At 33.8% G+C, this 24,481-nt stretch overlaps 1 protein-coding gene across 2 annotated transcripts in view; it reads right to left on the bottom strand.

Annotated features, from left to right (window-relative positions):
* The window catches only part of LOC136027040 (bumetanide-sensitive sodium-(potassium)-chloride cotransporter-like), a 167,758-nt gene that overhangs the window by 88,495 nt on the left and 54,782 nt on the right, over positions 1 to 24,481 (bottom strand). For both annotated transcript variants that reach the window (XM_065703961.1, XM_065703962.1), the window contains exons 7-10: positions 19,117 to 19,256; positions 16,067 to 16,261; positions 11,664 to 11,895; positions 3,657 to 3,778 (exon numbers count right to left, since the gene is read on the bottom strand). In XM_065703961.1, coding sequence (XP_065560033.1) covers positions 3,657 to 3,778; positions 11,664 to 11,895; positions 16,067 to 16,261; positions 19,117 to 19,256 — 689 coding nt within the window. The remainder of the gene's footprint in view (positions 1 to 3,656; positions 3,779 to 11,663; positions 11,896 to 16,066; positions 16,262 to 19,116; positions 19,257 to 24,481) is intronic.

Raw genomic sequence — 24,481 nt, 5'->3', positions numbered from 1 at the left:
ATGATTAACATTTACTGGAAACTAAACTCACAATTAAATATGTACTCTGAATTACGATTAACATGTTGAATAAAGAAACCTGCTGATGCTGTTGAATGGGAGCCAACTAAAAACTGTCCACAGAAAATTAGGGAGGGGGGCTTCAAAGAACAGAAACTGGTGCTATCATCAATAAAAATAATTTATATCCACTGTCTCACGTTTGTATTTTTTTTTTCATTTTTTTTAACTTTCATAGTGGCTATTTTGTATTTGCTAGTTACGATAATAAACTTATTTTGGTTAATTATTATATTTGTTTATTATAATACTATTTAATATTTATTTTTATAAGTATTTATAATACTTATTTGGTTTATTATTATTATATTTGGTTATTATATAAAGACGCCAAAAGACAATTAAGATTAGATGGCACTGAGGATTTTGTGTCGAACTGTTGCCAGTTTCCACTCTTATGAGTTAACAATACTCTTTACCATTTACTAGCAGAACAAGAAGTATTTTTGGTAAGAAAATAATTTGCTGAATGGATTCTGAAACAAATTTAGCAAATCATTAAAGAAAACAATAACATTTTGGTGTAATTGCAATCTCATGCAGCTAAGAAACATTAAGTATTTAATTTTTTTTTCCTGTTACAGCAATGGAATAATTAAACTTGCAGGTGCAAGTAAGCTTAGTCAGTGCTTAACACAAGTATGATGGTATTGATATCTAAAGAGATGGTCAGTACATATAAGTCTAAAAACAGGAATTTACCAAGCTTCGAAACCTACTTTTAACAAAAATATTAGGAGATATGCTCGTTCGTTTGAAGATGATAATAAAAAGCTTAATAAACAGGTACACATACTACTGCCTCTATTTTTCTTGACTCAGAAGCTTATCGTTTATAGATGGTGCATATTAATGATTTTTTTTTCAATGAAAATCTAAGAAAATGACAAACAGGTTTCACTGGGACTACTAGAACTCAGTGAACACTAGAACTCTCGAGACTGCGTGACAGTGTAGCGTCCTCCGACTACATTGGACAAATAGAAGTTTCAAAGAAAAATTGGATTATTGATATTGCAACACTAAATTGTTAAGGCTGATAATTTCAAAAAAATTTCAATTATACCTTGTTTTTTTTTAGGATTACTTAAGTAGAAAGCTTGTCTGCCAAAAGGAGGCCTAAGATAATTTGCTTTAAATTAAAGCAAATAAAGTGTTTTTTTTTCGGTGCCTCAGGTGGCATTATTCTTCGTTGTTTACTCTTTCTTAAGTTTAACGCATTTGAACTGACAAGTGTGTAGCAGTCAATGGTGGACTATAAAAGAAAAAATCAAGAAAAATTGATGGCGTTAAAAAATTTTTTAATGCTAGTGTAAGTTTTAGTTTACAAAGTTTCCCTTACTTTTGGGGTTGGGTGTTCAGTAAGCTATTTAATGAATATAAAACAAATCAAATAGACTCAACATCATAAAATATATTTGAAAGTATATGATAATTCAATATAATGTTGTCCTTTCATAGGAAACGGAGTTGTCCTGCTTCATTAAAGGTCGATGTGGCTCAGTGTACTGTTTGTTTTTTTTGTTGTTCTTTTTTTGGCCATTACAAATAAATGATCTTACAAGTGCTTTATTTGTGAGAACCTCGAATTTTGTTTCTGTTTGTATCCCTATTTTGCATTTTTTATATTCCTTCTTGAAGTTGGCTAATTAATTTTCAGGCTTATAGTATCTACAGTTATATTTATGTTTTTTTTAACTTTATTTTCTCTATGATTTTTGTATTACACATTGTTGTTTTTGTTTTGTGGGTAATAAGTTTATATTAACAGGTAAAAGTATATATATATATATATATTATATATGTGTGAACAGTTCATCTCCTATTACTGCTTTATTTCAGTAATCTTAGCTATTATGGCAATTTTCTTTGTTGTGCTTATACCTAAGCTCCTAATAAAAATATAATGCTTGAATCAACAATAGTTTTTCATAGAGCACAAATGACACCTAGTCATTTGTCCCACCCCTTCAAAAGGTTAGGGGAGAGTCCCGTTTTGGTTCGAAATAATTTTTATTTGTTTTAATTTTGACTTGATTATTCTTTTTAATTCAAGTTTATAACCCGTTTGAATTATTTTTTTTTATTTATTCGGCTTGTCTTTTCTTTAATGTTGCTCTTTGCTTCTCTTTGAAATACTCTTTTTTGAAAGAAGTTTTCAAAAACTAAATATTTATAATTACGACAACAATCTACAGGGGACTTGACTCACGTTTCTTATTAAAAACGTGAACTATAAAAATATAAACCGATAAAATGGAGAGACGAGAAGATTCAAGGGGCTGGAAAAAATTGAAAACTACCTTTTTTTGCTGATTTATTAAAGTATATAATATAATAGTCCCTAGAATTATATTTGAATTTTAATTTACTTGCTTTTCAGCTTTTAAAGATATATATTAAGAAACATTTTTAAAAAGATGTTTTGTTTGGCTTTACAAAGGTTTACTTAAACTGAATTTAAATTATAAATTTTGAATTATGGTATTTTCAACCTGATTTAAATTGCCAAGGAGAGAGTATAAGGGTTTTGATGATGAAAACTACTGCTACTACAACTACTTCTAACAACTCACCGCATCACCCAGTCGACTGAAGCCTGCACAACTACGCACACTCCCCCTCCATCCATAAGTATTCTCAAAGTATCTCTCTTTACAACCTCCCAAAAAGCTCCCTTTTCCTTTAAATATTTATCTATGACATCCTCCCATCCCAACCACGGATGAACTGCTGCAGACCGTTGGCCGAAAAGGCCAATCTTCGACAATGCCTGAGTTATACGAAAAATAAATTCTAAGTTTTTAGCGAATTTTTTTCAAGTAGCCTTTCTAGACAATAGCTTAGAAAATCAAACAAGAGCTGCTAAACTAGATTTAATGCATTGAACTAGCTCAGTTTTGAACAAATAGAGTTTTGCTAATGCATTTTTTTTTTAATGCTGAACTGTCAGTCCTAATCTAAGTCATTTGCTTTTACTGGAAGCGATATTTTTTTTTTGTGATTAATAATGGGTTGAAAATTCTGGGTTGAAATAGGAGTGATCCTATTTCTAGACTTGTCATTTTATTTGTAGTTTAACTGTCAAAAATAACACATAGGAAATCACTAAGAAATATATAAAAAAAAGTACGCCAAACCGAGTAATCTTCAATTTAGAAAACAGCGTTCATTATCTTTAATGAAAAATATGCAAATGTTTGCAGCTCTTGTGTTTTGAAATGAATAAGGGTGGACGTTTTTAGTCACTTTCCTATTTTGTATTTGAGAACACGTGATTTTGCTATCTCTCGTATGTATGATTTTCATACAAGTCACTGTATTGTTTAACTTTTAATGAATATTTACCCTAATTGTACATTATGGTTTCAAAGACAAAAATTTATGTTTGGAGTTACTAACATCAAAAATATTCAATTTTGTAAGACATTTTAAAAATCAGGAAAATCCCTTTAAATTTAATACTTATAGTCGCTTTTCTTGTTTCTATCGATTTTTTTTTTCTGATTCACAGGTTGATTATTTTCCATGACTAGCAAGTAATTCTATTTGTATAATTTCTGGAAAATAACAATGTTAAAATGAAAAACTCTTACCCGGAAAGTAGGTCTCCAGCCAAGAGGCTTAATTAAATTCACGTGGAAAGTTGAAAAGTTCACAAGTGCATAAGCAGCCAAAAAGAAATTTGAAATCAGGGGAGAAATAGCATTCAATTCACCTTAAAAAAAGACAGCAATTGCTTTCAATGATTGATATTGAACGTCACATCCAATTCAGCAGCGTTGCATACTCTAGTTTAATTTTAAAATAAAGAAGGTTCAGAAGCAGAGATTACTCAAAAAAGCCTACGGGAGAAAAAAAAAGACAAACACCTTCCAGCTTAATTCGGCAATATCTTGCAGTTGATTGCTAGACCTAAATTAAAACACTCTTTACTTTTCTTTTCTTTTCTTTTCTTTCTTTAACTTCACATCCAATTCAGCAGCGTTGCATACTCTAGTTTAATTTTACAATAAAGAAGGCTCAGAAACCGAGATTACTCAAAAAAGTCTACGGGAGAAAAAAAAAGACAAACACCTTCCAGCTTAATTCGGCAATATCTTGCAGTTGATTGCTAGACCTAAATTAAAACACTCTTTACTTTTCTTTTCTTTTCTTTTTCTTTTCTTTCTTTAACTTCACATCCAATTCAGCAGTGTTGTATACTCTAGTTTAATCTTACAATAAAGAAGGTTCAGAAACAGAGATTACTCAAAAGAGTCTACGGGAGAAAAAAAAAAGACAAACATCTTCCAGCTTAATTCGGCAAAATCATGTAGTTGATTGCTAGACCTAAATTAAAATACTCTTTACTTTACTTTTCTTTTCTTTTCTTTTCTTTTTTTTCTTTTCTTTTCTTTCTTTAACTTCACATCCAATTCAGCAGCGTTGCATACTCTAGTTTAATTTTACAATAAAGAAGGCTCAGAAACCGAGATTACTCAAAAGAGTCTACGGGAGAAAAAAAAAAGACAAACATCTTCCAGCTTAATTCGGCAAAATCATGTAGTTGATTGCTAGACCTAAATTAAAATACTCTTTACTTTTCTTAATCTCATTTTTTGTTTATATTCTATCAGACCAAAAGTAAACGAGTCATATCAAACAGTTCGTGGTCAAACAGTTCGTGGTAACGAACTGTAGTAAGGAGCGACCCGGCTCAATAATTTTGATACCAATAAATATATCAAAAGAATCGCATTTTAATGCTGGTTTTAAATATATAATCAAGTTTTTTACTGTTTTAAAAAGAAGAATTGAGAGAAAGAGTCAAACTTTAGCGTAAAGAGCAGGGCGTTGATGAGGAAGCAGCCTCTTTCATATACGAAGTAATTTCTGTGCGTTTCAAGTTTTAATGTCGCTCCTTACTTTCAGTTAAAAAAAAACTCGTTCTTTTTATCTAATAACGAATAAGGAGCGACCCGGCTCAATAGTAACCAAAACTCTAAAAAATTGAATTTTGATATCAATAGCTACATCAAATGAATCGCATTTTAATGCTGATTTTAAATGTGTAAGTTTCGTCAAGTTTAATCTTACCCATCAAAAGTTACGAGCCTGAGAAAATTTGCCTTATTTAGGAAAATAGGGGGAAACACCCCCTAAAAGTCGTAGGATCTTAGAACGAAAATGACACCATCAGATTCAGCGTATCAGAAAACCCTGTTGTAGAAGTTTCAAGCTCCTATCTACAAAAATGTGGAATTTTGTATTTTTTGCCAGAAGACAAATCACGGGTGCGTGTTTATTTGTTTTGTTTCGTTTTTTTTTTGTTTTTTTTTTCCAGGGGTCATCGTATCGACCAAGAGGTCCTAGAATGTCGCAAGAGGGCTCATTCTAACGGAAATGAAAAGGTCTAGTGCCCTTTTTAAGTGACCAAAAAAATTGGAGGGCATCTAGGCCCCCTCCCACTCTCATTTTCTCCCAAAGTCAACGAATCAAAATTTTGAGATAGCCATTTTGTTCAAAATAGTCGAAAACCATAATAACTATGTCTTTGGGGATGACTTACTCTACCACAATCCCTGGGGGAGGGGCTGCAAGTTACAAACTTTGACCAGTGTTTACATATAGTAATGGTTATTGGGAAGTGTACAGACGTTTTCAGGGGGATTTTATTTTGTTTGGGGATGGGGCTGAGGAGAGGGGGCTATGTTTAAGGATCTTTCCTTGGAGGAATGTGTCATGGGGAAAGAAAAATTCAATGAAAAGGGCGCAGGATTCTCTAGCATTACCATAAGAAAACAATGAAAAATAAACATGAAAACGTTTTTTCAAATGAAAGGAAGAAGTAGCATTGACACTGAAAACGAACAGAGATTATTACGCATACGAGGGGTTCTAAAACTACTTAAGCCTAAAGAGCCAGGTATTTAGGAGGAGATAAATACCTTGCTCTTTATGCTAAAGTATTTTTAGTAATTTCAACTATTTATTCTACGGCCTTTCTGATTCAGGGGTCATTCTTAAAGAATTGGGACAAAACTTACGATCTAGTGTAAAGAAGGAAATATTAACGAGGGTACAAACCCCCTCATATACATAATAAAAATTAAAGAATATAAAATTTTGTTACGTAAGTTAATTCTAAAGTTACGTATATTTTTTGCTAATAAAAAATTCGTTAAAATTAAAATTAAGAGTTGCCTTTTTATGTAACCGAAAAATTGCATGGCAACTAGGCCTCCTTCCCCATCCCATATTTCTCAAAATCGTATGATCAAAACTAAGAGAAAGCCATTTAGCCAAAAAAGGTATTAATATGCAAATTTCATTTGAAAAGCTTACGTATGGAGAGTCAAAATCAAGCAGGCATTAATTCAAAAACGTTCAGAAATTACGTAAAAAAAAAACTAGTTTTTTTAACTGAAAGTAAGGAGAGACATTAAAACTTAAAACGAACAGAAATTACTCCGTATATGGAATGGATTGTCCCCTCCGCAATCCCTCGCTCTTGACGCTAAAGTTTGACTCTTTGCCACAATTCTGCTTTTTCAAACAATTATAAGGTTTAGCGTAAAGAGCGAGGGATTGCGGAGGGGACAATAGTTTTTTTTATTGTCTCAAAATGATGCAAATGATCAAATAGAATAGAGCCAGTCCAAGTAAGGTGCCTAAGAATTCCCGTCAATGAGGATAAAGTCCATTATATTTCCCTTTTTCGGTAAGCCAATCTGCTCAGCCTCAAAGTGAGGAGAAAAATTTTCTTTGATTTTGCCAACAATGCCATCTATAAGTCCCTGGTTAAATTCCCTTTTTCCTACCCAATTTTTTTCCCTTCGAGCTTGCTTGCCTCATTCTATTTCAGAAAAAAATCTTCCTTCTTACACCAATAAAATATTCTACTACAAAATGTAGAAGAGCTTTCGTCTTGTACATAATTGATATGCTAAATATGTGAAACATTTTCTCTTCCCTCCTCTTTTCCCTTACAATTGTTTAGTCTTTGTTTTGCAAATTTTGAGCTTCCTCTTTAGAGTTTCACTATTGTTTTTAAAACTAAATGTTTTTTTTATTTGTTAGACACAAGATTAAATTTGTCCTTGTTTTTTTGTATTTTCAATTATAAATGATTTTATTTATTAAAAGGTTTATTCCCTTTGAATCTTGTGAGTTTAATTGTTTTGATAGTTTTTACAACCCCTTTGAAGTTTTCAAAAAACAATTCTTAACTAGCCCTATTATACTTGCTTCATATTTCTGGTTGTTTTTGTGTTTATTGACTCAGAAGCGGAAGCTCAGCCAATATGGCCATGTGAAAGACGTTTTTTCAGAAATAAATCTTATCTTATTTTTGTAAATTCTTATGTAAAATAAAATTAGCCTATTTAAAAAAAAACATCATCTTGGGCTCAAATAGATTTAGATCTTTAATTTAAATCCAGATTGTGATATATTAAAATTCAGATCGTTTTTGAAAATTTCTATCTTGCCGAGTAGGCCTTCACTCTCATTGGCAGAGCTGTTTTTTTAGTACCTCTATAAAAGAAAAAAAGATGGCCCATAATTGATTTACCATTTTGGCCATTTTATGACACTAAGTGATAATAGTAACACTTCTATTGAACCGTATTTGGTTACGTTAGACAGGGCTCCGACTCATAAACAATAGTGCTATTGATGATATTACATCAATCGAACAGGGTCAGGAATATACAGAGTCAGATTCACACTGAAAGAGTTGACTCCAAGAATATAGACATTGCTTGATTAACTTTAAATTCTCGTCGCCCTTACCTAATACACTAAGAAAAAGACATTTTTTCAATTATTGCTATTTTCGGCAATTTTATGTAACAAAGCAATTACCATAATAACTATAATTTAAATATGGGGGCATGTCAAGGAGGAAGTTGAACTAACGAAAGGGTATTTTTCACATGCTACTAATGCTACTGCTATTACAAGTACTACTAAAAGTGTTACTACTGCTACTACTACTACTTTTGCAGCTAATACTACAAATACTGCTTTTAACACTACTGAAGCTAAGGGTATTACAATGAAACTTTCAAAGAATATTGGGGAGGCTGTTGAACTAAATGAAACACAGTCCAATGCACATGCAGATACAAAACTTGTCAGCTCAATCCTTCTAAGTCATATCAACCATTCTCAAGTGCTAGTGGTGTTATCTGGCGTTATACTCCGAGCTCTTAAGCAAAAGGAATAAGTCTGAGTCTCTGAGTCTCTCTAAGATGACGGTCTTTGCTTCGAGGTTTTTGCTTATTATTGTGCTGAACTACACAAGTATTTGCAGTTATTGTTTCAGATGTGCTTGGCACAATCCATTGTGTCAGATAGTTTTTTGCCCGGCTGTATATTTTCCATTGTTAAGAGGGATAAGGATCCCAGTGCTTGCCCTAATTACCATCCTATCAGTGTGTCTTGTTTTGTTAGTAAGTAATTTGAATATATGCTGCTACCGGCCATTTGCTCCAAGTGCGACTTTTACGCCCTTCCAGCTTGGTTCTAGGAAAGGTAGGGGCTACATTCAGGCTCACCATATTGCAGGTTGGCTAATGAAACCAGCTGTTGCTCAACAAAGTCTCCTGTATTGTTGGACAGTTGATATATTTAGCGCTTTCGACAATATGTAATTCATTCAAATGCTTCATTTTCTCTAGGAGCGGCTGTGTTAACCTTTCTGGTGTTTCAGTGCTTAAGTATTGGTATGCCTGTTAAAAAAGTCGTTAGGCAAGGTGCCGTGTTATCTCCGAGCACATTTAAATGTGTTTTAGCTTCCTGTCTCCGACGTCTTCAACCGTCAGTTTTTTACAATGATCGTTTAGGCGTTAGTCACGTTGCATATGCTGATGATGTTATGCTTCTTAGCCGGACAAAACAAAGTCTAATTGCCAACCTTGACCTGCTTTCAGCCGCACTGTTTTCAGTAGGCTTTTCAGTTAATTCTGCCAAATGCGAGTTATTGTGTTTTGGGAGTCCTCCATTATCATCGTCTTTTTGCTTGAGTTTTTCAACTATACCATGTTCAGCAGATATTAAATGATTAGGTCTACCTTTTTCCATGTTACTTTCGTTTACTTGCTCCGCTATTACGTCCCACGTGTTGAAAAGTATGCGGTTTGGTTACAAAAAATTCAGCCAATCATGATTTGTATAAACGAAAAGAATTTTGACATCTTTATTCTAGTTTTTGTACCCCTGTTGTTTTTTATTTTTCTGGTTTACTTTGGTCCTTTGCAAGAAGGATACAAAGAGAATACGCTCAGGATATTTTAAGTATTGTAAATATCTGATGCGTCTGTCTCGGTGGTACCGGAACCATGGAGTCGTTTCTAATTTTGACATTGTCGATGCGCCCTCACGACTAAACAAATATCTGCAGATCTATGATTTAAAACTAAGCAAATGATTGGTGTTTTTAACCCTCTTTGGCCATTTTTTGGATTGAGTCCCTCTAATTGAAGCCTATTTAGAATTGTATTTTATCAATTCTTGTATCTATTTTAGAATTGTATATCTATTGTTTTTTGTGTGTGTGGTGCTGCTTACGGTATTAAGTTGAAACTGCCAGTGGATGTTGAAAAAGCGTGCTATGTGCATACTGGTACTAATGCTACTACCACTGCTACTACTATTGCTACTAATGACGCTAAGGGTACTAAGATGAAGCTTTCAGAGAATGTTTAAGATGATCTTGTTAAAAAAATTATCCCTACGTTTGATTTCTAAAAACCATATGCCTACATTAAGGTGAAAAATTTGTTGTAATTGAAGTATATCAAGAAATAAAAACTATGTTTTAGTTTCAGATAATTCTTTTGTCTTCCTAGGGTGTGTTTAAAATCTTATTGCCTTTTTTTAGTACCACTACTCGTAATAGCAACACTATTACTATTTGTAGTACCAATGTTACTACTGTCATTATTACTACTAAAACCAAAACTAATTCTGTTAAAGGAGAACTTTCGGGGACTGTTGATGGGGATCTTGGGCTATATCAAAACATAGTATTTGCATGTGGTTACTAAAAGGTTACTGCAATATTTCAGATATGGCTTAAAGTATGAAGTTGAAACTATCAGGGCATGAGAAGGGGATATTGAACTAGACCAAAAAGGCACATCATGAATACTATACTGTTACTACCATTTCTAAAAACACTATCAATGTTATCACCAATACTACTTCCAATGCTCCTACTGTTACTTCTGCTACTATGAGTACTGCTATTGCTAATGCCACGGGTGTTAGTAAGACTTTCAGGAATGATGGTGGTTTTAAACTGAATCAAAACATAATTTGTATATATGGGATATCAAATGGGTAGCAATGCCCCATCAACACCTATGGGTATTAAAATAAAACTTTAAGGGCTACTAATTTTACTACTACTTTTGATAATAGCTCTGCCACTACTATTACTTTTACTGCTAATATTGAAGTAAATCAAAATAGATAAGTGGATCCAGATTGTCAAAATAGACTAGGTTGTAAAGATAACTGAGTAGGATATCTTAGGACTGAATTAGGTATAAAGAAAGTTGAAACTTTTAGGGTAAGTTGATATTGCTGTAAAACCAAATCAAAAGCCCCTAAGTGCCTGCTAGGTATCAATAAAATGTATCAAAAATATCTCAAGAACGACTTGGGCTATTAAGTTGAAACTTTCATTGTTACTACTATTGCTACTCCTGCTAATAGAATTGGACTAAATCAAAAGAGTGTAAATAAATTTCAGATTGTCAAAATATTGTAGATCCAGTGCCTTAGAAACAGGATATGGTATTAAGCTTAATTTTCAGGTAAAGTTAGGAAGCTGTAAAATCAAATTAAAACATACTTCGTTTATCAAGATTGTCAAAAGGGCGTATATAACAAAATTTTTTTTAAAATATGTGCATAATAAGCTAAATCTGTTTTTATAGAGAAAAACCAAATAATGTAATGTAATAATAATGTAATTAACCGGTGATAAGGACTATTTCAACTAAAAACAAAAAGAAATTGATTTTAAAAATGTCTTGCTATGAAAGAAGTTTTTCAGAGAAAAGTAAAGAGGTATATTATACCAAAGATGAATAAAAATAAAGTCAAATTATTTTCCAAGCGTAAAACTACCATAAATCACCATCAATAAATAAATGAAACCCAAAACCATTAGAAATATAAAGAAAACATGTCAAAAACGAGCAGAAACGAAAAGGAGGGGGCTGATACACCCCCAAAACCAGAACATAACGTGGACTTTTACTAAAAACAAGATATATTTTTGACATTTTTTTCTTTTATTTAACTTTAATAAATCCGAAATCGTTAAGACTTTAAGGAAGGAATATCACCGTACACATTACGCTTAAAAAACAATTTACTTTAGTTTGGCTCATCTTTGGCTTAAAATGTAGATCTTTACTTGTTTTGTTAACACTTGTTTTTGTATATACTTTTTTGTGTAGTTTTTTTTTAATTAGTTAATAAAGAAAAGAAGTAATTCAAGTAAATCCTCCTTAAACTAAAAACCAATCTCGATTATTCTTAAATTAACTTTCTTTTTTTCTTGTCATTTTTTATAACGCCTTTTAGCTATAGGTAAAAATTACCTAAGGCAATTCCTGCAAGCGCAATGATAAAAGTTAGCACATAGGCTCTGATAGGCTCATTGTTTTTGCCGTAGCCTTTGCCAAACCACCCAATGCCTGGATAGAGGTTGTCATTGCAAACAGCTTGAAATATCTTAGGGGCGGAGACATAGCTAGCAAGGGCAGAGCTAAGAGTCGCAGCAAAACATCCAGCGAAGATAAGAGGTCCAAAGGCAGAAACGGTTTCAATGACCTGAAAAAAAAACAACAACAAAAAGTTTTTGTTAGAACTAAGTTTTTATGTAAGATAGTAATGAATACGCATTAGTTGGGCTCATAGTTTGGCCCAAAGATGAGCCTGAAACTTTTTTTATTATCTAAGACTAATGATTGATGAATTTAATTGAAAGCCGTTATATATAAACAGAGGAAAAGACTGAGCATAAGAAACAAAAATAAAAAAGTGTAAAATTCACTTTAAACAATCATTCCAATATTATTAAATTTAATTGAAAATTATCATAACTATAGTATTTGTGTCGTCATTCATATGAAAATTTCCCCTAAATTAGGGCCCTAAATTAGGGCCCTAATAAATTTAGTCTATAAGCTAGTTTATGATCGTCTACTTCACTGCCCCAATGATTAAAATTTAAATGTCTAGCAGATTTCACAAAACCCAATTATAGCTGTAACTTATTATACCCTTCTACAGTCAAGGTCAAGCGCGAAAACAGTTCAAACATTTTCAAAGATGAAAAAACAAGATAAATTACCTATTCTTTTGACAGTTTTAGATAATTCTCTGTATAAAAGACTTAATAATATTGCAACAGTAGTATTTTTGTAATTAGCCTTTTTTTAAGTCTTAAACACACGCATTTGATTAAACAATCAGGTAATTACCACGAAATATAGCGTAGACAGACCTTTAATAAAGTGGTAGGATAAAGATAAGTGTATTTTCAAGGGATTGGGGAGGGATTCAGAGTCGCTTCACTTCTGTAGAAAAAAATCATTCAAACTTAAATTTCATACGAGCAATATTACCGACACTACCCACTCAAAATTATCAGACTAAAAACAATATTAGTCTTCATTGCACTTATTTATTGTTGATTAAAACATTGACTGAATATTAGAATATCTATTTTGTCAACATCTTTATTTTTAAGAAGATGAACTAAAAAATAGTAAATACTCCTATTAACAAACAATTAAACCGTTTCAATTAAAAACGAACACAAATTAACTAGAAAACGGTCATCAAAACCACGCTATAGCCCTTAGAAGGTTTGGAAGATGGTAGTTCTAAATCTGTTTTGGTGAATTCTGTTTATTTTAAGTTTGACCTATTTATTCCTTTTTAATTTATTTTCGATTTTGGATTTGCTTTTTCATCTATAGCACAGTATTTGTTAAGCGTGTGTTTGATTTGACTATATTTTTTAATTTCTTGAAGTCTTAATTTCGAATTACTATGACCCTTCATTCCTTGTTGTTCAAGCCAAGGCATTGTAAGGTTTACGCTAAAGTTTTTTACTGTTTTAGAAAGAAGAATTGAAAGAAAGAGTCAAACTTTAGCGTAAAGAGCGGGGCGTTGATGAGGAAGCAGCCTCTTTCATATACGCAGTAATTTCTGTGCGTTTTAAGTTTTGATGTCACTCCTTACTTTCAGTTGAAAAAACTTGTTTTTTTATTTAATTAAAGTCAAAGGAGCAAAAATAATACAAAATACACATTTTCGTAAAGCCTATTAGCTACACATCTTTTAATAATTTCATATGTAATTGAACTTTTTATTTTCAAATTCTCAAAGATGCCAAGGATTATGTTTGTTGAAATTCCTAGATTTAAAGACAAAGTTTAAGAGAGCTTTGAAGTTAAACCTATAATTAATGCTCCATTTTGTAAAAAAACAAATCATGCTGAGCCATTGGGTTTCTTTGCCTAAGCTAAAAAATCTTTTTAAATTGAAACTTAAAATGAAACAAAATTACTACTTCGCGGCTATTTAACATATTTTTGAAAAACTGTTTCTAACAAACTGACTCATGATATTTCCTGACATTTGTAGAATTCTGGAAAACTAACACTTTAATTTTACACTGAACTCTCGTCAGGCTAATATTCAGTTAAAATACTTTTACTGCAGAAGTTTATTGTCTATAATACTAATGGGAACTATAAACACACATAAAGGAAGAAAGAGAATATGCTCTTATCCATTACCTGCTTGAATTATACCGTTAAGTAAACGAGGTTATTGAAGAATTTCTTCACCTGTGAAGGGTAGACACCAAAGAGCAAGGAACGGGAATTTCCTTCATGCATTGTCTTTCGTGATTTTGAAGGTGAGTGGCAGCATAAGATGGGACAAAAATACCAAAAACACGAGAACAAGAAAAACCCAAATCTTCTGCATGAAGCACTCGTCAACCCAGTCACCATGGTTTGTTTGAATTTTTTATATCAAAATAAAGGGCAGAGAAGCATGGTCTGACCATATTTTATTCTTAAAATTATTTTGGATTGTATTTAGATTGACTATGTTTGGTGAGGGTGTAGCATCAAGCTAAAAAAAAGCAGATGCTAAATGACGTCAAGTAAATGATGTGAACAGTCAGGAATGTGGTTTTGAGGAGGTGAAACATGGTGAAAATTTTAAGGAGGAAAGTGAATTGCCAATATGGAGAGTGGTTAAGAGAGATTAATACACCAAAAACTCAACCTTGTCATAATTAGCACAAAAAACTAATTATACTGAAAACCTGACTCAGCTAGTTCAACCAAGACAACTCTACCCCAGAAACACACAACTAAACTGAGAAGAATCTGCATAGACAAATCAAATTAGTGAACTCAAAATAAGAAACGTAACAAATATGATTCAAATCAGTCAAATCAACATAATGTAGGGCCACAAAAATCTTATCCAAGTCAATACAGAGCCAAAGACTTAATATAGATGATTCTACCCAGTCAATTTAAGCTATATTAAAAAATATTAAAGATAAGTTTTTTAGTACTTTAGAAAAGCTTCTTAGTGTTCTAGTTAAACAACCTTTGTGTTTTAGGAGTTGTTTTTAAAGAATTGGGAAAAAATTTAAACCTTAGTGTAAGGAGCGAGGTACTACGGAGGGGGCAAACCCCCTCATATACGTAAAAATTTCTGTTTGCTTTCAAAATTTTTATCGGACGATCTTGGGAAAAAAGGGGGGTGGAAGGGAGCCTAGTTGTCCTTCAATTTGTTTGGTCACTTAAAAAGGGCACTAGAAATTTTAATTTCCGGTCAAATGGACCTTCTAACGATATTCTAGGACCGCTGGGTCGATACGATCGCCCCTAAGAAAAAAAACTGAAATAAGGCAAATTTTCTAAGGCTTGTAGCCTTTGATAGGAAGTATTAAACTTAATGAAACATATATGTTTGGAATCAGCATAATAAGCCACATTTTTTGATATACGTGTTGGTATTCAAGTTCCATTTTTTTACAGTTTCGATTTTAAGTTTTTTACTATTGAGCCGCGTCCCTCCTTATTTACAGTTCGTTAACACGCACTGTTTAAAAGCTCAATAAATACAACATAATTAATCTAACTCTCAAAACGATGCTCAAAAGAGATAAATCGAAATCGAAAGCCGAGAAATAGAACTTAAACCTTTCAAATGAAAATGTTGAAACTTGACAGAGACTACTCAGAACAGTAAAGTTAACGCAGGGCATTCAACGCAAGGGAAATTAAACTATATAAGTAAGTTAAAGCGAGAAAAGTTACCCAATTACTTAAAATAAAAACTCTACAAAGGCAAATAAACTTTATTCAATTAGTACGGTAAACTGAACATAGATAAGAATTAGAAGGCGCTCAGAGCAGATGACTGAATCATAAGTTTTAAAACAGAAGTTCAACACAAAGAAAACCAACCAAGTCAGCTCAAAATTTGTCATTTAGGACAAATAGATCAAATGACGAAAAAAAAAGATTAAATAAGAAACAATTAATTTAATCTATTAAATTCAGTATTTGGAATTTCAATGATTTGAGAATAGTAAAATATATCTAAATCTTAACAAGCTAAGACTGAACCCCAATTCGTTAATTACAGAGAAGGACACAAAAAAGCAACTAAGTTCAACTATATCAACGATTTAAAATGCTAATCTTATTTTACTGAAAACGCTTTGCTTTCACGTTTTACCAGAGAAATAATATAAAAATATAACCATACAAATTAAATGATAATTCTTGATGTTCAGACTGCCGATGTTGAGACTGAGATGTTGAACTACCCTAGAAACCTACAACTTTACACACCTCTTGTGGTAATTATTTGACCCAGCCGAATATGGAATGTAATCCCATTATTCTCTTTTCCGAATAAACAGTTACTGCTTTTATAAATACTAATTAAAACTCACCTGAAAACTGTTATGAAGACCCCAGTCACATTCATTTGGCATACAATCCAAAAATGAGCCATCAGCTAGACCAGTAACATTACCAGTGGCATCTCTAGCAACAGTGGCGCCACAAAAGAAGGCAAAAGCCACGTAAACAATTGTAGAAATAAGGATGGAGAGAAGTGTTCCTTTCGGAAGAGCAGATGATGCGTCCTAGAATTGCAAAAAAAAAAAAATTTACATGATTCTAGAAAGATTCAAGATAACTTCCAAGGTGTCAGTATAGAGTGGAAAGAAAAAAAAATATTTGGAAGATTTTTGTGATCTAGGACAGTTAATTTTTTTTTGTTACTGATGTGCTGTTAGACTTCTATATTTGTCTCTTTCACCATAACAGTGGTATATTTTATTCAGAAAAGGGGTTGAATAAATTATTCTCAGAATTTCCGATTCTCCTGAGCTTTAACTGTTTATTGGGTTGAACGAAGAAGTTTCATACGTTTTGTATGTTTTATATATATTTCATATGTTTATCCGAACGTAATTTTAGGGTAAAATCTATGTCAACGCATAAATAGCTCAGACGGTTTTGTTGAAGTTGTATTATTGTTTATTTTTTTTTTGGAAAGAGGTTTTTTGTTTGTTTTTCAATCCAAGAGTCCTTGGATTGAAAAAAAAAAAACAGAAAAATATTTCTTATACTACAAGATATTACCAGACACAGACAATAGCTCCTTCGGGACGACGAAAATTTATATAAAAGACAAAATGTTGGGATGATATTATTAAACAAATGAACGCTTACCCAAATATTATGAACCAGGTTAGGATAGGGTTGAAGAAAGGGGCTTCAGTCGCCCAAAAGCTAAAAATTCAAACTTCAGCAAAATATAAATTCTTCTGTCTAATTTCAAGTCCTTCAGCAAATCCATAAATGGTAGAAAGCCCGTCCATTTACATAAGAGTTTAACTTAATATTTCGTTTTCATTATTCCAAGCCTCTTTTTTTTCTTTCCAAGAAAATACTTATTTGGATAACTATGAAGTGGGTGTCCAAAAGTAATATCTTATACGTGAGTAATTAAAGCCACCACATATCCAGGTTTTCCGACATGTGCGGAGATATCAATTTTGATGGCTTGAAAAAGTGGGGGGCAAAAAAAGAATTTTAAAGATTAAATTTAACAGGCAAACCCTCAAAAGACGAAATAAACAGTAAAAAAAAAAAAAAATGTTAAATTTAGAGAGAAAGCAAAGCTTAAAAGCTCTCTTATCCTCTGGAAATGCCAGGTTAGCTGGCTTCCAGGATTTGTGTCTTGGAGATTTAGAAATTCCAGGATACCGAAAATGTCTTAATGTTTACAGTCTGTGTTAGTCTTCGTCTTATGCGTCCCTGCCCTGCAAAACTTATCAATAAAGCTCGAAGTCTAGCTCTCTATAGAAATCTATTGCCAGTACCTCTGCAAAATAGGGTCTTCGAAGTTGAGCTTTATCTTCTTTTGGGCATTTAAATAAAAATACAAGTTTCTTATATGAAGGGGCTATCCCCTCGTCAACGCCCCACCCTTTATATTAATTTTGTTTATTGTTTTAAAAAGTAGAGTTGTGACAAAGAGTTAAACGTTAGCGTAAAAAGTGGGGCTTTGAGGAAGGGACAGCCCCTTCCATATACAGAATAATTTCTGTTCGTTTCTATTTGTAATGTCGCTCCTTATTTTCAGTTATTTTCAGTTCTGAACGTTTTTGAATTAATACAGGTTTTGATTTTGGCTAACCGTACATGAATAATAAAAAACGAAATTTGCACTTCTTTTGGCTAAATGGCTTTCTCAAATTTTTATCGGACGATTTTGAGGTAAAGGTGCGTGGGAGAGGGAGAATTTGCCCTCCGATTTCTTTGGCTACTGAAGAAGGCCACTAGAAGTTTTAAGTTTTTTACGAACGTTTTATTAATGATAAATATACGCAACGTACGACTTACGTAACGAACCTCGTTAATGTGTCGCTCTTTACGCTAAAATTCGAATTATTTACCAATTCTTTAAGGATAACCCCTGAATCACAAAGGCCATTTAATTAGAATAAGTAGCTCTTTTGAAATTTCTAAGAATACTTTAGCGTAAAGAGTGAGGTATTGAGGAGGGGACAAACTCCCTCATATATATAATAATTTCCTGTTTGTTTTAACCTTAAATGTTGCTCCTTACTTCCAGTTAAAAAACTTCTTTTTTATTTAATTTCTCATCTTTTTTCAATCTAATGCTGGAAAATCCAGCGCCTCCATCATGGAAGTTCTCTTTCCTAATGATAAATTCTTCCATGGAAAGATTCTCCCACCCAAATTACTCCTCCTGACCCCCAACCATAAGGGATCTTTTTCCCCCTGAAAACGTCTGTATGCTTCTCAGTAACCAGTACTATATGCAAACAATGGGCAAAGCTCATAACTTGCTGCCCTTTTCCTGGGGACTGTGGGGGATTAAGTTGTCCTTAGAGACAAAGACATTTTTTGACTATGCTGAAATAAATGGCTATCTTAAAATTTTGATTCAGTGACTCTGGGAAAAAATGAGCGTGGCAGGGGGCCCACGCTAAAAAAAAAGATAAGTTCCACATTTTTGCAAATAAGAGCTTGAAACCTCTACAGTAGGGTTCTTTCATACACTGAATCAGAGGGTGTGATTTTATTAAGATTCTAAGAACTGTTTGGGGGTGTTTCCTCCTTTTTTCGAAAATACGCCAAATTTTCTCAGGTTCGTAACTTTTGATCGGTAAGCCTCAACTTGATGAAATATATGTATATATATATATATATATATATATATATATATATATATATATATATATATATATATATATATATATATATATATATATATATATATATATATATATATATATATATACATGTATTATATATATATATATATTTATATATATTTATGTGTGTGTGTGTGTGTGTGTGAATGTTCAAAAATACAAGTTCAAACATTTAAAAAAAAATCCCTATATGTGTAAATAAAACCTTGTAAGCCTCATGCCTCTTTCCATGGTCTTAAAAAATATACCTTGAGATCACCGGAAATGTTTGCTCCGGCCAGAATACCAGTAGCTGCAGGGAAGAAGACGGCAAAGACAGAGAAAAAGCTGTAATACACTCCTTCATCTTCTCGATAATCTGATACAAAATTGTCACTGAATAGGGTGCCTAAATCAAAAACGACTTCAGTAAAAACAAAAGACATACAAAACACAAATTCATAGCTTCTTAGACACTCTTTCATTACCCTTTTTTCAATTAGTCCTGAAGCTGTAAATTATTAAGTATGTGAACTATATTAAGTTATATTTTAGTCGAAGCACAAACGTTCTTTGTACTACAAAGCAAGGAGCCTGGCAATCAAAATTCCAAGAGCACTTCCAGTCCCTGAATTGTCATGGTTTTTTATTATTTATCAAATTGAATAAATCGCAGAAATAAATAAACTTAGTAAGCGGGATCTAAAATAAATGTATAAATTAACTGTTAGGTTCGAATGGACTGTAAGCATCTTTAGTAATGAATGTACTACTGAACGCTATAAATGCCACTGAACGGAAAGCGCAATATGTAGACTTTCAATAACTTCAAATCGACTGCCTGTCTGAGAAATCTTACAGAATGGCTTTTTGCCAACCTTTGGGCCAAAAATATTGTTTACCGCTCTGCTGTGGCACACTGGTTAGTATACATTTCCTTGTTTATTTCAATTTCTTTTTCTATGGATGATAGACCAGTGGTTTAATTGCTCATTTAAAACGTGCTACCACTGTAAATGTGCCTTTTTTAAATTCGTTTTAATGGTTGCATTGCATAGTGTCATATTCATCCGAAAATGCACGTTTCTGTATCATTTCTGGAACGACAAGATTGGGAGGCACGCAAAAGGACCGATTGCAACCTCTATAGTCAGAATGTATTTGCCGGAGGCTTACAATCCCTCCGGTTGCACATTCTCACTCCCATTCCTCTTAAAGGGAAGTCTAAGGGAGGTAGGAAGTAAAACCTCGATTTAATATCCTTTTTTAGCAAAAACAAGAGCTAAGAGCTCATATGGCACTTGTGACGAGGCGAGAAGAGCTAAGAGCCAAGAGATCATATGGTATGAGCTCTAACAAAATTCTATGAGTCAATAGATTGATTTAAAAAGGAAAATAAGAGGCTTAAAGCCGGTCAAGATTTAAAATAAGAGCTCTGAGTCACGATGTCTTTCTAAATATCAAAATTCATTAAGATCCGATCACCCACTCGTAAGTTATAAATACCTAATTTTTTCTAATTTTCCTTCTCCATTTAGCCCCCCCAAAGATGGTCGATTCTGGGAAAACGACTTTATCAAGTGAAATTGTGCAGCTCCCTGACACGCCTACCAATTTTCATCGTCCTAGCACGTCCAGAAGCACCAAACTCGTCAAATCACTTAACCCCTCCCCCAACTCCCCCAAAGAGAGCGAATCCAGTACGATTCTGTCAATCACGTATGAAGGACATTGGTTTATTCTATCCACCAAGCTTCATCCCGATTGCTCCACTCCAAGTGTTTTTCCAAGATTTTCCCCTCCAACTCCCCCTCCCCAATGCCAAAGACCTGGTCGGGATTTGAAATAAGAGCTCTGAGACATGAATTCCTTCTAAAAATCAAATTTCATTACGATCCGATCATCTATTCGTAAGATAAAAATACCCAATTTTCATGTTTTCCAAGAATTCCCGTTTGCCCCTCCAACTCCCACGTAAGGTCAAAGGATCTGGTCGGAATTTGAAATTAGAACTTTAAAGCACAAGATCCTTCTAAATATCAGATTTCATTAAGATCAGGTCACCCTTTCGTAAGTTACAAATACCTCAATTTTCAAAACTACCCCCCCCCCAATTCCACCAAAGAGAGCAGATCCGGTCCAGTTATGTCAGTCACGTATCTTAGACAGGTTTCTATTCTTCCCATCCAGTTTCATCCTGATCTCACCGCTTTAAGTATTTTCTAAGATTTCCGGTCCCCCCAACTGCCCCCCCACCAATTACGCTTGATCCGGTTGAGAAATAAAAATAAGAGATCTTAGTTAAGAGATCCTTCTAAATATGAAGTTTCATGAAGATCCGATCACTCCTTCATAAGTTAAAAATACGTCATTTTTTCTTATTTTTCAGAATTACCCCCCCCCCCCTCCAATAGAGCGGATCCGTTCCAATTATGTAAATCACGTATGTAAGACTTCTGCTTATTTTTCCAACCAAGTTTCATCCCGATCCCTCCAACCTAAACGTTTTTCATCATTTTAGGTTTCCCCATCCCAAACATCCCCCAATATCACCAGATCCAGTCAGGATTTAAAATAAGAGCTTTGAGACACAATATCCTTCTAAACATCAAATTTCATTGAGATCCGATCACCCATTCATAAGTTAAAATGCCTCATTCCCCCAACTACCCCAAAGAGAGCGGATCAGTTCTGATTATGTCAATCATGTATCTAGGACTCGTGATTATTTTTCCCACCAAGTCTCATCCTTATCCATCCACTCTAAGCGTTTTCCAAGATTTTAGGCCCCCCCTCAATTCTCCCCAATGTCATCAGATCCATTCGGGATTTAAAATAAGAGCTCTGAGACACGATATCCTTCCAAATTTCATTGAGATCCGATCACTCCTTCGTAAGTTACAAATACCTCATTTTTCTAATTTGTGCAGAATTAACCCTCCCCAACTCCCCAAAGAGAACGGATCCATTGCGTTTATGTCAATCACGTATCTAGGACTTGTCCCTATTTTTCCCACCAAGTTTCATCCTTATCCCTCCACTCTAAGCGTTTTCCAAGATTTTAGCCCCCCCTCAGTTCCCCCCAATGTCACCAGATCCAGTCGGGATTTAAAATAAGAGGTCTAAGACACGATACCCTTCCGAATTTCATTGAGATCCGATCACTCCTTCGTAAGTTACAAATACCTAATTTTTCTATTTTTTCAGAATTAACCTTAGCCTCCCCCCCCCAACTCCCCAAAACAGAGAAGATCCGTTCCGGTTATGTCTGTGTCTAGAACTTGTGCTTATTTTTCCCACCATGTTTCATCTCGATCCCTCCACTCTAAGTGTTTTTCAAGTTTTAGGTTTCCCCCTCCCAACTCCCCGCCCCCGTCACGAGATCCGGTCGGGATTTGAAATAAGAGCTTTAAGACACGATATCCTTCTAAACATCAAATTTCATTGAGATCCGATCACCCGTTCGTAAGTTGAAAATACCTCATTTTTTCTAATTTTCAAGAATTAACCCCCCCCAACTACCCCAAAGAGAGCGAATCAGTTCCGATTATGTCAATCATGTATCTGGGACCTGCGCTTATTTTTCCCATCAAGTTTCACCCCGGTACCTCCTCTCTAAGTGTTTTCCAAGATTTTAGGTTCCCCCCTCCAACTCCTCCCAATGCTATCAGATCCGGCCGGGATTTAAAATAAGAGATCTGAGACACAATATCATTCCAAACATCACATTTCATTAAGATCCAATTACCCGCTCATAAGTTAAAAAAAATTCATTTTTTCATTTTTGCGAATTAACCGGCCCCCCACTCCCCCCAGCCCCCGATGAGCTTGCCAAATTTCATCGTCCTAGCTTACCTGGAAGTACCTAAAGTAGCAAAACCGGAACTTTAGATTTCCCCCCTCCAACTCCCCCCAATGTCATTAGATACGGTCGGAATTTAAATAAGAGCTCTGAGACACAATATCATTCCAAACATCAAATTTCATTAAGATCCAATTACCAGCTCATAAGTTAAAAATACTTCATTTTTTTCCATTTTTTTTCGAATTAACCGGCCCCCCGCCCCCCCCAGAGGGTTATACCGGAAAAACGACTACTTCTAATTTAATCTGGTCCGGTCCCTGATACGCTTTCCAAATTTCATCGTCCTAGCTTACCTGGAAGTGCCTAAAGTAGCAAAACCAGGACTTTAGGTTTCCCCATCCAACTCCCCCGAATGTCATTAGATTCGGTTGGGATTTAAATTAAAAGCTCTGAGACACAATATTATTCCAAACATCAAATTTCATTAAGATCCAATTACCCGCTCATAAGTTAAAAATACTTCATTTTTTCTGTTTTTTTGCGAATTAACCGGCCCCCCATTCCCCCCAGATGATCAAATCGGAAAAGAGGCTATTTCTGATTTAACATGGTCCTGTCCCTGATACGCTTGCCAAATTTCATCGTCTTAGCTTACCTGGAAGTGCCTAAAGTAGCAAAACCGGGACCGACAGACCGACCGACAGACAGGTTAATACCAAGTGCCATAAAAACGACATCGTTAGTTTCATCACTAAATTAAGTGAACATTTTCTTATAAGGGGCATTTTCCAAATTCCGAAAAAATCAAAATTAGGAAAAATTACGTTAGAAAATATAGAATTTTGCTGAAAAATGAGCTTCCTTGAGCTTTTTAGATAATTAAATTTGCATTCTAAAAGTAATCGGTACTATGGCCAATGAACGCCCAGCAAGTTATCCATTATGTATATTAATATGAAAACAAGCGTCTCGGTGAAATCCGAGCTTGCCCGAGTTTTTTAGTTTAAATTAGCATTCTGCTTTGTGTTGGCTACTTATAGAATTTTCTTTTCCTAAGAGAACCTCCTGTGTTTCAGTGGTTAATTTTGTGTTTTCAATCAAACACAAAATTTTAATTTTGTGTTTATTTGAGTTGATTCTGAAGATTTATCTTCCATAATCTACGAGGCCACGATTTAACTTCATCTTAAACTTCAACCTTGCTCTGTAATTCCATAATAAAAACATTTTTTTAAACAGAGTCAATCTTGGCCTTTCCCAAAGCTTGTACTTGGCTTAGAATTTGAGTGTGAAACATATCCATCGGAGTGAGGAAGGTAATAGATAAAAACAACACTGGCCAGCTTTTCGATTTTCTAGGGATCTAAAAGTTGCCAGGAACAGATGTTTGAATCATGTATTCAGGCAGTGGGTTTTCGGTTTGTCACCCCTGTTAAATATCGAGATTTTTCTATTTATACTTTATTTTTTTTTCCGTGAACTTTGACTATCCATTTGGGTTTTAACAAAGCTTCCCTGCTCTTCCCCCTTCCCCCAAAACATAAGTCCTGAATAGAGCTTCTGAGAAAAAAAAGATGAGAAGTCCTGATTTGGATACAAGAATCTGAATATGAATATCTGAATATGATGAAATCTGAATATGTGAAAATGCACATTGTGTGTATTGTATATAAGCGCGTATTTCACTCTTACTAACTTTATTTTATTTTGTTGTTATATTTTATTTTGGTTTCTTTATTTTAAGCACCAAATATGTTTTTGCAATTGCCCACTGCAAATTACCCAAGCTGTAGTGTTTTTTCTTCTGTTTATTGCAGTACATGCTGGGT

This window comes from Artemia franciscana, chromosome 5 (genome assembly GCF_032884065.1).
Source record: "Artemia franciscana chromosome 5, ASM3288406v1, whole genome shotgun sequence".
Classification (NCBI taxonomy): domain Eukaryota; kingdom Metazoa; phylum Arthropoda; class Branchiopoda; order Anostraca; family Artemiidae; genus Artemia; species Artemia franciscana.
Note: the sequence above shows the minus strand (reverse complement) of the source record. Positions and strands in the feature narration are given on the sequence as shown.